The 14388-nt window shown below is 40.5% G+C and overlaps 1 protein-coding gene and 1 long non-coding RNA gene across 5 annotated transcripts in view; one reads left to right on the top strand and one right to left on the bottom strand.

Moving 5' to 3' along the window:
- The first annotated feature begins 24 nt into the window (after nucleotides 1–24).
- LOC148215969 (uncharacterized) lies at nucleotides 25–14227 on the top strand. The gene is made up of 3 exons (XR_015796267.1): nucleotides 25–391; nucleotides 11839–11980; nucleotides 14100–14227. It is a non-coding gene; the product is annotated as an uncharacterized LOC148215969 (long non-coding RNA).
- Nucleotides 6682–14388, bottom strand: part of DENND5B (DENN domain containing 5B) — a 116370-nt gene continuing 108663 nt past the window's right edge. For all 4 annotated transcript variants that reach the window (XM_088141189.1, XM_088141191.1, XM_088141190.1 and 1 more), the window contains 3 exons: nucleotides 14130–14256; nucleotides 11264–11438; nucleotides 6682–9774 (listed from right to left, as the gene is read on the bottom strand). In XM_088141189.1, coding sequence (XP_087997315.1) covers nucleotides 9591–9774; nucleotides 11264–11438; nucleotides 14130–14256 — 486 coding nt within the window. In that variant the 3' untranslated portion in view covers nucleotides 6682–9590. The remainder of the gene's footprint in view (nucleotides 9775–11263; nucleotides 11439–14129; nucleotides 14257–14388) is intronic.

The following is a 14388-nucleotide window of genomic DNA, read 5'->3' as shown; positions in this document are numbered from 1 at the left end:
TGCAACGCTGGTAGGAGGAGCGTTCGCACAGTCTGCGGCGAGGTTCTGGCCGCGGTCGGCGTTGGGCGCCGGGTGGGGGTGACCCCGCTGCTTTTTGGACCTTCGCGAATGCTGCATTTGCGGTTAATGCAAGAGTTCCTTCCGGCGAAGAAGGGGGCGCTCCCTTTTCCCCAGACAGATAACACCCGTCATGGAGAGAGACGTTTGTGATCCTCCAGATTGTCTTTGAAGCACCTGCCGCCCTTGTCGGTTCTGCGCCAGCTCCCGGGCAAAACCGGATTTATTTGTCGCGGGGGAAGATCCAGCGCATCTTCATAGAAAGTGCGACTCACAGGACAGGACAGGACAGGCAGGACGAAGCCCCTCCCGGACGCTGTTGGGTAACGTTGCGGTGGGCAACCCTTTTTGTAAAAGTGTACATTTTAAGTATGTTTAGGAAAAGCCTAATAAAATCTCCTACGTGCGTTGCATAGAGAATACTACGTGAATACAAACCTTTCTTACTTAAGTGAGGGGCAAGGACCGACTGTTATGTATTATGTTTAGGATTCTTACTTGACTATGCCTCATCCTTCTTTTCTGGAGCTGTTTACATGCCATCTCTGCTCCTTGGACAGAACAGGCTAATAGTACACTGGTATAACCCAGTGTTTCTTAACCTTGGCAACTTTAAGATGTGTGGACTTCAACTCCCAGAATTCCCCAGCCAGCAATTCAACTCCCAGAATTCCCCAGTTGACATCCGCACATCTTAAAGTTGCCAAGGTTGAGAAAGACTGGTATAACCTGTCATGTCTAGGCTGAATACGTATTTGCCCAAGTTCATCTAAGCTCAGTGGGGTTGCTTTGATTTGCTTTAAGCCAGCATGTCTATGCAGATACCTGGGTTGGGTTTGAGCACCTCAAAACTATGACTTAGTCTGTGGTTCAATGTAACATGCAAAGCCAGGAAATTGTGTTGCTGGTACATTTAGTCAACCAGTTAATGCTAGTGAGTGATGTGGACCCAAAGGGGTGTGGCTAGTGGCATGCAAACTCAGAAAATAGAGATAATTGAGTATTTAATAAATTCAGCCAGTATTGACAAGAATAGTCAGGATGATTAAGGGTCTGGTTCAAAGGAAGAGAGTTTTTAAGTTGCATTTGCACAACTCAGAAGGCTGTGTTTATGATCCACTGGGTTGGGTGAACTGCCTAACAGTTCTGCAGGGTTTCCACATAAGCAGTTTTTCCAAGGCTTGAACCTGGGGGCTTCTGCACTCACAACAGACTTTTTTTTTTATCTGCCCTCAATCGTTACCGATGCCACTCAGTTAATGACTGAGTTCACACGCCATATACTAGGCTGTTTATTTGACATAGGTTTAGCATGTTCTGTGAACTAAGCCATTATACCTTGTAAAGCATGGTTTATCGATTGTCTGGTGTGTAAACCCAGCCATTAATGGTTTATTCAATAAACCATGATCACACAAACCATGATTTAGTGTGTTGAGTGAGCACAGCCCTATCTAGCAGTGTCCATCACTAGCCCCCTGTTGCCTATGCAGACAATTTAAAAAGATAACAGGATATTAAATTAAGAAATCCTTTCTAGATGGCTCCCAATCGACAAGTGTCAATGAGAGAAATTTTCAGTTAGGTCCTATCCTTTTCAATACTTTCAGTTAAGAATTTGTTCATAGCTCTGTTACTTTAAAGCTTTGAAATAATAACATATCTACTATTTTGTCTAATCTAAACTTATGCTGGCAAGCTCTTTTAACTTTTTCTTTAATCTTTCACTTTTCTGCCTCGTGCTGCAATGTTATGTGGCATCATTTTCAGAAACAATTCTAGTTGTTTTGAACCCCGCAGCAGGAAAGAGGCTTTTATCTTTAAATAAAACACATTCAAATAAAGAAGTAAATGGAATTGAAGTCTGTGAGTAGCTTAATGGAACTGCAAGCTTGTTCAGAGCAGCATATACAATCATGCACAGCAGATGCAGGAAATATGCATTCACTTCTACTGACTTTGACACATTTTAAGTTTTAAACCAGGTCTTGATATACAGTGGTACCTCGGGTTACGAACGCCTCTGCTAACGAACTTTTCGGGTTACGACCAGCTCCAGCCACAAAAATTTACCTCTGTTTGCGAACTCCACCTCAGGGTACGAACAGGATACGCGGCCATTTTCCCTCCCGTGACACAGTCTGCGGCCATTTTTCCGGCCCTTGACACGTGGTCCGCAGCCATTTTTCCGCCCCTGACACGTGGTCCGCAGCCATTTTTCCGTCCCTGACACGTGATCCGTGGCCATTTTCCGCCCCTGACACGTGGTCGTAGGGAGGGGGACTCTCCCTCCAAGCAATAGCCGCCTCCCTGTTCTCCACGCCAGAACAGATTAACGGTAATTACATTGAACCTTATGAGGAAATTTGCTTTGGGTTGCGACCAATTCGGGGCGCGACCAGAGTCACGCAACGAATTAAGTTCGTAAACCGAGGTTCCACTGTACTTGTGAGAACTGCAAATGTGACACGCTTGTCTTTCAAATTGCCATAACTTGGGATTGGTCGATGTCACTATGCAGAACAAAATGCTCTGCTTTAACTGTCAATTGTTTTGTCTTTTGACTTTCAATTCCACCAAAGCAACTAGAGACCACATCTGATTCAGTAAGCATTCAGTTGTTGCTTTATTTTCACATGTGCTTCTCATCATTGTATTTCCTTTAATGTGTAATTTTCTTGTTTACAATCCAAAATTGCAGTAGCGGTTTTGAGTGACTAAGGAAATTGTACTGTAAGCCTGGATAATAAATATAGCCATATTTTGGCAGAGGACACCCAGCCACCCAAAACACCTATTTTCTACATTTATAAAAGGACAGCTGATGCCTTTGTTGATGGTGGAAGTCTGCTTTTTATATCTCTGTCAAGCTATACACAATATCATCATGTGCATAAGTGGAGAATCTATATTAAAAGATACATCCCCTTCCAGTTGAGTTCAGATACTTTAGATACATTGAACTGCAGCTCCCATTGAAAACAAAATCACCTGAGATGCTGCGCTGTTCACAGGCACCACATTAATAAACCTTCAACATACAGCATTACAACACAGAGTGTTTCCATCTGTATTTGTAAAGTTTGGTAACAGTACGTTAGCACATAAGTATAAGCACTAGGATGGTCTGCGATCTCCACCAAATATGCATTTTTGTGTGAATAGCCATTTGTCTTTTTTTTAAATTAGGCTATGCATGTTTGGGACTGTAGTGAACATATGTTAACATATGCATTAGTACAGTTTTTCTTATATTATTATTTAGACATTTTATATAATTGCCCAGCTTACATAAATTACTGTGGGTGGCTAACAACCAAGAGAAATTTAATATAGAACAAACCAAAGATATGATTAAAATAATCCTAGCACTGCATAACAACTCACAGTCCAAAACACATGTATTTTGGGCTCCCCTAACATCTCAGCCCTAATGCCTGGGGAAAAGCCAGAACTGCTGAAGATCAAGAGGGTTGAGGCCTTCTGGATCCCAAGCGCTGTAACACAGAAGGCCCAAGGCCCACAAGATGACACTGTTTGATAGGGGGGATTTGGAGTGGGCCCTTCCAGTCAGATCAGATGGGATAGGCAGAGATCCTCAGAGTTGGGTAATCCTGCAGGTAACCTGGCATGGGGCTCTTATAGGTCATGTAAGTTCTTAAAGGACATAACCTTGAATTGCACTGAGAAGCCGATATAGCTTGTGGAACAGCAGTGACACAAGTGAACCTTCGTGTGTCGAGAATTCCAAGTGCCACTGCATTCTGGACCAGATGAACTTCTGAGTATTTTTCAAGAACAGCCTTACGTAGAGTGTGTTGCAATAATAGGAAGTATTGGGAAGTAACTAAGACATGAGTGACCATGATCTGTAATAATAACCTTTGTTCTATTATTGTTCAAGTATGCAACATTGTGATCATTCTTGGTCATCAAATATTACATTTAGGCCATGCTCACTCATAGCATTAAGCCATGGTTTGCTTAACTGTGATTTAATGAATGGACACACTAAGACATAAATCTTGACTTTAGAACTATGGCTGCATTTACTAGGCTTTATGGCATTGTAATGGGGGAATCCAGCCTCAGTGGTTTAATGCCACTGAGAGATTCTGATTGGTTAATGTTGGAAGAGAAATGAATTATGGCTGGGTCTAAACTTTTTTTTTTTAAAGTTTGATTCCTTATTGTAGTGGGTGGACCAAATTCTGGATCCCTTTTAGGGTGGAAGCTTTGGGGTTAAGAGGATTTTAAGGTGGTGAAATGATTACTCCTTAGAATATACACACATACATACGAAATGGGAGGAAGTGAGTCAATTCTGGGGAACTTTGGCTGGGTTAATGAATGAAAAGGGTACTTAAGGAGGGTTTACATTCTGCAGAAGGCTTGGTCCTGCCTGCTCTGGGGGACTCTGAATGGGCGGGAGAGGGGCTCCCTATGGTCAGCAGTTTGTGCATCCCGATGCATTGGACTAGAATTCAGCAATGTCTCCAGATCTCTGGAGGGTAGGGAGGTTCTCAGAAGCATTTTTGGGCCTGTAGGGCAGAAGAGAGGAAAGTGACAGTAGATTACACTGCAATAATAAAGTTGTACTTGTTTACCTTTGGATGTAATCCCAAAACAGGCCCAGAGATTTTAGCACTTAACCAACCTTGGCTAATCTTGGAAGCAAAGTAAAATTTGGCCTTGTTAGTACTTGGGTGACACCTGGGAATTCTAGACCTATTGGCAAAATTGGGAAAATAAACAAGATTCCCACAAAAAAGAAGCTAACTTTGTTGTGAGAGTAACATTAAAGGTAGGATTAAAATATATTAGATAAATATAACTAAACAAAAGCCTGACAATGGGCTTGCTCTGCATTACGTCTTGCCCACAGTATCTCAAATGAGACCTTCTAAGTATTTGACTGAGTGAAAGTCAGTCCAGCTGAATATCACCTTGCCCATTTTGTGAGGGCATCATCCTCTGCAAAACGCCCATCAGTCATATGTCAGCTTTGAAAACAGAGCTCATTCAAAGCTCTTCTGTGTTTAAGGGCAAATGGACATGCATGGCCTGTTTTACGAGCTGAAGCACAGCCATCAGCAACTGGAGCTTGGCAACGGGTAACTTTGGAAAAATAAAACTAGAAAATGTCCTTCAGAGACAGGCGATGCTCCTAATGTAGCATCAGTATTTAAATGGCAAATGGTAAAATTGGATTATCACAACAATGGCTTGGTTCATGCATGATGTGGTGGGCGGTAGCCAACCATGATATGTGAATCCATCCATTTTGTATCTGCTGGAGCCCTATTAGCTGTATAATAAACCATAGTTAAAAACTGCAGCTTAGCGCAATGTGGATATCACCCATATAAGTCTGTATCTTTAGGCAGTGTCTGAAATTAAGGTACTCAGGATTTTAAATATTCTGCTTCCTGCAGCACATGTCAGGCATTTAATAATGTTCATATCCATTATTTAATTCTTCCAAAGTTAACATGTCATCAGTTATTTCTGTATTATCACTGTGGCCCGTTCAAATGAATTGTACATATATTGCATGATATTTAATACCTCTTCAGCAGATCAACAGCAAATAATCTAGAACAGCCTTCCCAACCTTTTTGTAATCTGACCAGATGTTTATGTATTAGGTTTTATACTGGGTTGGTATTGTATGCTGCCTTGAGCTCTGGAGTGAGGTGGGTTATAAATCTTATAAATAAATTGACTTCCAAAATTCCCAGCAAATCTGTCGATTCTTTTTCGGGTTTCTTTTTTGTTTAGGGTAATAAACCTCACAGGACACACTTTGCTATTCTCACAGTTTTATTTGTAAAGACCATTGCATGAAAAGCTGCATTTCGTTTTAATCCAAACCCTGGAGAAAAACAAACCCGCTTCAATCTGTGATATGTATGCTAAAGTGCTTGAAAAAACAATACTTTTTAACCAATATTCATTTCCTGAATATTATCCAATCCTGATTAATCTGCTAATGTGAAAGATAAAATAGCAACATCTTCTGAAGAAACAAGGGAAAAGGAATTATTTAGTAACTACACCAGGTATTTTGTACATTTCAAGTTTAACACACAACATTTCCTTATGTGATAGACACTTTTGCTTGGGGGAAGGGGTATCAATGAAATATCTGCAAGCATACTCTTAAAACATATTCAGAAGCAAAGAGGCAATTAACAGCACAAACCCAAACTTCTTTACTCAGAAGTCAGTCTCATTTAACACAGTGAAACTTAACCTTTGAGTAAATGGGTTGTAGTGGCAAGGTTTCCAATTTAAAACAATTTCATTATGGTTACATATTAATCTACTGCTCAATTGTATTCTGTCCTCTTGGGTGATTTTTTTTTTTTAAACTATGCTAGCATAGCAATACTAATAAGAACATAGAAAGTTCTTCCTTTTACTTTGTAGGTTAACAGAAAGCTTTGGTAGTTTCAAATATTCAGCTTCTAAAAATCAACAATAGCTGGTTAACACTGATATCAATAGGATGCATTAAATTTTAGAAAGCCATGGCCCTCGCCATTCCGAGAACTAACTCTTTATAATTTCTGAAAGTTTGACAGACCAAATCACTCATTTCCAAGTGATCAGCACTGTCTGTTTAAAGGGAAAAAAAAGTTGCACGCTATAGGAAAAAAAGTCACCAAAACTGCACTCCTGAAGTCATCAAATAGACTAGTCTACTAGAGGTCAATCCCATGCTTCAAAAATACCTCGAGGTTGTAATAATACTACACAGTTATACAGTACTTTATTGCCTAAAAAGAACATACTGTACATAATGTTCCTTGCACACCATTCATATGCTGTGAAACAAAGAAACAACATTGTCAGGTAAGATATTTAGCGCTACATACTAGTGGAGATGTTAGAGACCTGTGACTTTCAAGCATAAAGCATTTAACATTATTCACATCAATTTCCTGTTATCAGAGAAGCCCCTGGTCAGCAGAAAAGGAACTACAAACAAGACCAACGGATGCTAAGCAAGACAGACAATCTGTTCAGCAATCCAGCTCGCTCCTGGTTCATCTGGAGCAAATGGAGCCACCCAAACAGCATTAGGCTTTTCATTTAATGCCATACTATTGAAAAAAAGCTTTGGGATCCAGCTTTGGGGCAGTTTTGTAACATGCAAAAAAGCAAAATTCTGGGTATTCGACAGCCTCTCTATTCCTCTTCTCTGTTTGGATCTGGATCCCCATTTTTGAGGCATTAAATACAGAAAAAGTCCAGAAAGATAAAAAGCCAAAGTGGAGGTTAAATAGAATCACAGTCTGAAGTCCGTCTCTTCGAATGGGGTGAGGACTAGATGCCGAATTGCAATAGTTCTCAATGCTTATTGGAAAGTTAAAGCCAAGAGCTGAAGTTTCAAAAGCTTATTTTTGAAAAGTATGGTAAGCATATTGAGTTAAGGAAAAATGATGTAACTCCTACACAAAACCTTCTTGTCAGCTTTAATTAAGATTGCATCTTAGTTACCTCATTGGAAATATGAATACAGAATAATTCCAAGCCTCCAACACACGTGCTTTGCATCAATATTGTGGAGGGATCTACCTGGGGTCATTTGTGGTATTTCAGTATCTAGTTTCTCATCACTGCGGGGTAAAGTTCATGGCTAGGAATAATTGGAAGCTTGCTTTGTTCCTGCAGAAGCTATGTGGAGATTCTCTTACTCCCACCCCCTGATGGATTTGAAAATGTTGGCCTTCAAATGCCAGTTTCACATTCTGGTTACCAAATCCCTTTGCGGTGAATTGAATGCACTTGTATGTGCCTCCCAGGGCATCCTGTGGATACCAGTGTTACATGGGAGAAGTTACCTTGCAGTTCCATTTTCTGTGGAACAAACCGTTGCTAGAACAAACACTGCTTCCCCAGTGACCGTAAGCTCCTTATCTTCTTCAAGTGGTGTGTGAAGGAGCAACGGAGAACTAGTTCCCAAACCACACAGGTAATCTGACTATCAGCTTCAAAAATTAGTCTTTACTTTTCTGCATGGAAAGCTGTTTCTATATAACAACCAGGGATCTTATCTACAATTTTGCTGCAAAGTTCTTGTTCATATGAGGAATCTGTGAGTAGAACATGAGCAAATCACCAAGTAGGGAAGGCTTCCAATGTAGTAAAGCAATGTACAAACTGCCCATTCTTCTAGATATGGGAGAGGGAATAGCCACAGGTTTCGGAGCTGAATTCACACATTGCTTAAATACATTACGGTTTGTTTTTGAGTTGGCATGACATGCAAGTGGAGTCAGGGGCTAAATGGGAGTTAATTTAGGGTAGTGGGTATAGTTTATCGTTTTTTACTATGGTTTAGAATGTTAAAGGCCTGCCTGGTATGTGTTTTCCTGGCTTAATCCTGGTTTGTTTTTGCCCAAATCTAATCAATCTGCACAGTGCAAGAACAGCAAAATCCAGGAAGAAAATAAACTAAGTTAAACAAACCTGTTTTGCACATCTGCAAGGCTAATTATATCACACACTGGGTTTAAAATGAAGCATGGCTTAGGTTGACATTTGATTGCAGTCTAACTATCTGAAATCATTTAAAGGAATTCTGCCTAAATTGCTGATGGCAAAGCATCACTTTTTCTTCCAAAAGTTTTCTTTTTTCTCTTCCAAGAAAGTCTCGTGGAAGAAGCGGTGTCAGCACAGGACACAAAAGCCCAGGGAAGATGATAGCAGGAGGGGGAAAAACCCCCCAAAGAAAGTTGAAAACATAATTAAGTCACAATTATAATACTGTTTTTCTTCAATTTTTATCATCTCAAGTAGCAAAATTTCTAAAACAGCTTCCTGTTTGTGGAACAGGGATTCCTCAGGGTGGGAAAAAAAGACCCCTTGAGCTGAATGACAAGATCCATCAGGAAGACCCAGAATCTATGACTCAGAGATGATTCAGTGCATACACAAAAAAATTGAATCTAAATGGTATAACGAGATCAAAACATACAGGGAAGCGGCAAACAATGTACATTCAGAAGAGGAACACAGCAATGGCTACCTTTGCAACACAGCCTCCCCCCACCACCCACTACATTTGTACAATATTTAAAACATGAAGTGGTTTTTCCCCCATATGCGCAAATAATGTTTCCTCCCTTCCCTTACAAAGTTGTTTTAAGCTACATCCCCACCCCTTGCCCTAGAACACTGATTCTAAGAAAAAATTAGCGTTTCTAAAGGAAGATAATCTATTTACACACAATCGACACATGAAAATACTCTTTTATACAAAACCTCTGATTTGAAAACTATGATACTGCAGCTTAGCTCCTTTGCAGTGTTGGGGCAGATCAGTATGGAGACTCCACGTGTGGGAGTCTTCTCACAGCCCCTGCCATTTATCAACAAGCTGATCTAAACACAGAGCAGGACATGATCATCAGCAATTGCATTTTCACAGATTTGCCCTCTCCCCACTTGATGCATTTCATTTGCCAAGGAAAGGAGAGAAGTGTGAGAGGGGGAGACAAAGAAAATTGTCTGCAGGCTAGATGTTACACATCCACCCCCTTTACGAGTGACCCTTCCAAGACAATGTTGAAGTCCTGCAGTGTCTGTAAGACTCGGATGAGGGAGTTGACCATCATGCGATCGCGCAGAAGAGCATTCTCTTCATACATCCGGGTAAGCGGGGGACACTCTGCCAATAATGGAATCCACTGGGCGAGCAAATGATCCCTGTGGACAAAGTATCACCAAGCTCTTAAAGGTGCAGCGAGAGGTACTATTGTTGGTGTAAGATGTAAAACTGCTTCAGGAAGTCCTGGCTGTAGGACTACATGTAAGTAGCAGAAGCAGGACTTAAGACTGGATGCCAAGAAGCCATAGGTCAAAGAGGATTTTGCAATGCATTTAGGGCAGGGTTCCTCAACCCTGGTGACTTGAAGATGTGTGGACTTCAACTCCCAGAATTCCCCAGCCAGCCATGTCCACACATCTTCAAGTCACCAGGGTTGAGGAACCCTGATTTAGGGAATCAATTTTGGAAGTCCCTTTATTCTGCTGTTTTTACTAATAACATATTCATGCAGCATGTGAAAACCTAGTGGTGGGCTGAAATGCATATGTTTTACCAATAAATGCTACTTTTTGTATTACTTATCTATCCATCCTTTTTGTATTTTGGTACCTCCAATACTACAAGGCAGAAAGGGATTAGCTGCTGATATCACTCCTTCAAGGTAGATCAGACTAGGAATCCAACGTCATGTAGGTCAGCATTACTTTTATCGTAAAGCTATAGGAAGAGAATCTTGCAAGTCTGAATGTGCTTCCCCCCTCCCTCTATCTTTGTGAGAACTAGGGAGGGTCCTGTCTGGGATGTTTACTCAGGTTACATTCCTACCCTGGACTGAGTTTTCTTTTATCTGACGTTGTCTTGGTCACAACTCTTCCTCCTGTCCCTCTGCTCGCTACATCTGGTCACAGTGACAAGAAATATTTTTCCAACCAGTATACTCAGCTCTTAATTCTCTCAACGAAATGAAGGCATTTGAGTATTTATATCTACCTGGTTAGAACAGCTGGGTTTTTTTCCTTGAAAGAACAGGGTTTCCTGGATCTAAGAGTACTTGTCACACGAACTATGGGATGGTTATGTTTTTGAATGTAAATGTAAATGTATTTTTCCTAATAAGGTCTACATAACCTAGAAAGATACCTTAAGGCAACAAAATACTTCACTGATCATTTATATTAAAATGCTACAACAATTTCTGACAGCCCCTCCATATACAAGTAATGATTTTTTTTTAAAAAAAGGGCAAACAGAAGTTAGTATAAAACATTCAGAAATAAATTATCTGTAGAAGTTGAAAAATCCTGCTTTTAAAATTCTAATTCAAGTGATGCCATAGAAGTCCTAAGCAAGTCACTATCAGTCTTAGTTGTGACATCAGCTTGTACTAAGAAAATAGTATACTTATTAGAAAGACTCACATCCTGCAAGAATATAAGGTGGCATGCCTAGCACCCCCTCCCCCAACTTTTCACCACCAGAACAACACGATGAGGTAAGTGGATTGAGAGAGAATGATTTGTTCACGATCACCCAGTCAGCTACCAAGGCTGAAAACCTTGGCCTCCATTGTTCAACACCTTAGCCACCATACTTTTTTATGGTGAAGTTCATTTCAAAATGCTTTTTTATGTTTAAATCTCTACATACCGAGTTCCAAAACAAACAAGAATTTGGAATTTGCCGTCCTTCCCTATGTTCCGCGGAGCAGTATTGATGGCATTGACGTAGTGGCAAAATGTTTTGTGAGAGGATTTTTGAAGAAGAACATTGTCTTCATTGTCTCCAATTTGGTCAGTCATCTCGAAATAGGCAACAGCCTTTTCTGAACATGGACAAAAGAGAATATAAACTCACCAAATACAGAACAGCCTTAGTCCCTGAATTTGCTATTTTATCCAGAAAAGTCATTTAGCAGCTTGGATTATAGAGAAATCGTGTTCCAATAGTGTCCCTGCCCCCTGCCTTTCGCCACATGCATCTTGCCTTTCTGAATTTTTGCAATTAACCAACACATTTATTGAGGAATGACTTGAAGGCACAAAATATAATTCCCGCTGAACTCAGTGGTGCTTGCTTCTGAGCAGATAGGCATAACATTGCATCTTAACTCAAAATTTCCTTCCCTCCAAGAAAGACTAAGTAGACCCTTCAGCCTATTTTCAGATAAAATATACTTGGACTTTCTCAAGGCATTCAAACAAAAGCTTTTCCTATTATTGCAGGTTTAAAAGTAGGCTGCAAGAAAGAGCACATTGACCTGATCGACACATAATTTTGTGCCATAATATGGTTTGAAGCTTTGCCTTCGAGCTTCATGAAGTAGTTAACCCTTTCCTGTTGGCGCCATCTCCAGTGACCAAGAGAGTAAGTTATCTTTCCCACACAGCTAACTCATCCCCATTATAACAATTCCTTGTTTTTGCAGTGGTTGGATTTGTTATCATGTTGTTTTTCACTAACCAGCATGGGGGCCAGACAGATTTCGCAGCTATTGAAAGATTCATTCCCAGAATAAACGTTAAAAGTGGGGAATGATTTATTTATGAAATTTCTAGCCTGCCCAATTCCAGTGACTCCAGGTGGCTTATCATATAAAAATAAATAAAACCCAAAGATAGCATCTGGAGGGAACAAGAACCCTGTCCCCCACCAGCAGAGATGAAAGTGGACAAAAAGACCCCAAGTACACTAACCCAAGGCCTGGGGGAAGAACCATGTTTTTAATGCTCTTTTAAAGGCCGTAAAGTGTGGGTCATGCAGTGCTGTAGCTGTATTATGTCACCGGCTGCATCTATTTAGTATTTATTATTTCTATTATATGATTTTACTGTGTGTTTTGCTTTATGATCTTACTGTTTTGCTTTCATTACAATTTCATTATGCTTTCAGTCTTATGACTGGGCCAGCATAGGAATCTCGTAAAATAAAAATGTTTTTAAAAATCAGAAAGGAGGCAGATTTTTTTCATGGTGGCAGCTATTCTGGACTTGCCCATATTAATACGTGTCTGAAAGCAGGATTGGTTGAAGCAAAATGGCAGCCACCCCCAGAAACATTTTGCTTCATTACTGAAATCTGGTCCTTGTCAATTTGGTGGCAGAAGTTACCCTTCGCAAGTTCATAAGAAGAGACTAATGACATTACCCCTATAGGAAAGGTAAACCTACTTAGAGGTTAAAAGCGGAAGTGCTGCACCCAATTCAAACCAAGAAAAGATTGCAATGTATATTAGTTATGCAATTATGCAGCTGAGCACAGTTCAGTGATCAGTGACATCCCTTCTAGCATTACTTCTAATACCTAGCCAGCAAGTCAGCATTAAGAAAGACTTGTTTATGGCAATTAACACTGTGCAAATACTTACTAAGTAAGGAAAAATTCCAGTAACAATTTTGCAGTTAGATACTGAGTGGTGTTATGAATGATAGCTAAGTCAGTGCTAGAGCCACAGCTAATTTAGGTCCTTAAATGCATTCCCAATGTATTAAGACACTGTGGCCATGGGTTTAGAGCTAATTACTGCCTTTAAGGCATCTACTGAAGACATAGTCTGTGCATTCTCTTACTTGACACTAGAACTGTAAATTAAGAATCACTCTGCAAAGGCAGACCTGTTTAAACAAAGGGAAGCTATGACACAGGGTATCTTAGTTATATGGAGACGTTCCTGCTGTAGTATGGAAAATAGTTAAATCATATGCCTCTGTCATCTGTCTCTTTCATTTTCAATGTTAACTGTGTGGCAAGATACCCCAACCATGACACAGAGGAGTCAGTGGGAAAGCAACACCTGCATTAGCTTAGAAATAGCTTAGTTTGGTGACTCTGATTCAAAAAATCCAAAGTATCACTTCTTCCTCAATAGCCACCAATGGTAAAAATATCAAAATATAACTGCTGTCTTTTAGCGGTACTTAAACTGGCAGCCTGAGATGGACCACCTCTTAAGCAAGTTGCTAAGAATGCTTAGCAACCGTTTGTTTAATCCTGGTTTACTGGATAAACAACCATTTACAGAACATGCTAATCCAGGGATGGAGAATTTTTGAGGGGAGGTTTGGATGCCATCCAGTGATGTGGTATGGCATCATCAGAAGGAGCAATGCTAACACTGGCCTTGGGGTAGGTAAGAAGAAAAATAGGATTGGAGATCTATGGGAGGCAAACTGCTATCATTCCCACCTTTAAAAGCCTCATAACCTGAAAAAGATTTGAAATTACTTCACCAACATTTGGGAGGTTGGGGACCACCAATGAAGTTCTGGAGGCTGAAGATGATCCATCTCTGCATTAAGACTGTGGTTGCCTACTATAGTAACTGAGTTCACACCAAACACTAACCAGTCAAACCCACATTTTAGCACAGCACAATGTGCAAAGCCAGCTGCTGACTAACAGTCGGGTTGTCCTAGCTATTCTCAGCAATTAGCCACCATCCACTCAGAGATGGCCTAATAGTATCATTGGGATCTCTACCCTACAGAGCCCAGCTGAACCAGAGGCAAAGCTTTACCTATGAAGTCCCAAATGAAGACATTCTTATGGAAGATACGTGCAGACTTGAAACCATGGTGGAAGACCTGCTCCAGTGCCATAACCAGGCCATTTTCTCCACACAGGAGAATGGTAAGGCTTCCCCGCTACAAAAGGAGAAAAACTTCTTTAGAGATTTATAGAAATATGTAGAGTTTTGCTGCATCTGGAACAACAAATTGCTGAACTGCAAGGGCAGGATCTCTTCATTTTGACCTATTCAGGAGAAGCAGTTAAGA

The sequence above is a fragment of the Python bivittatus genome, unplaced genomic scaffold (assembly GCF_059951505.1).
Source record: "Python bivittatus isolate LINGU-HERP-01145 unplaced genomic scaffold, Pbiv_v1 ctg000330_np1212, whole genome shotgun sequence".
NCBI lineage: Eukaryota > Metazoa > Chordata > Lepidosauria > Squamata > Pythonidae > Python > Python bivittatus.
The sequence above is the reverse complement of the archived record's forward strand: the minus strand, read 5'-3'. Positions and strand labels throughout refer to the sequence as shown.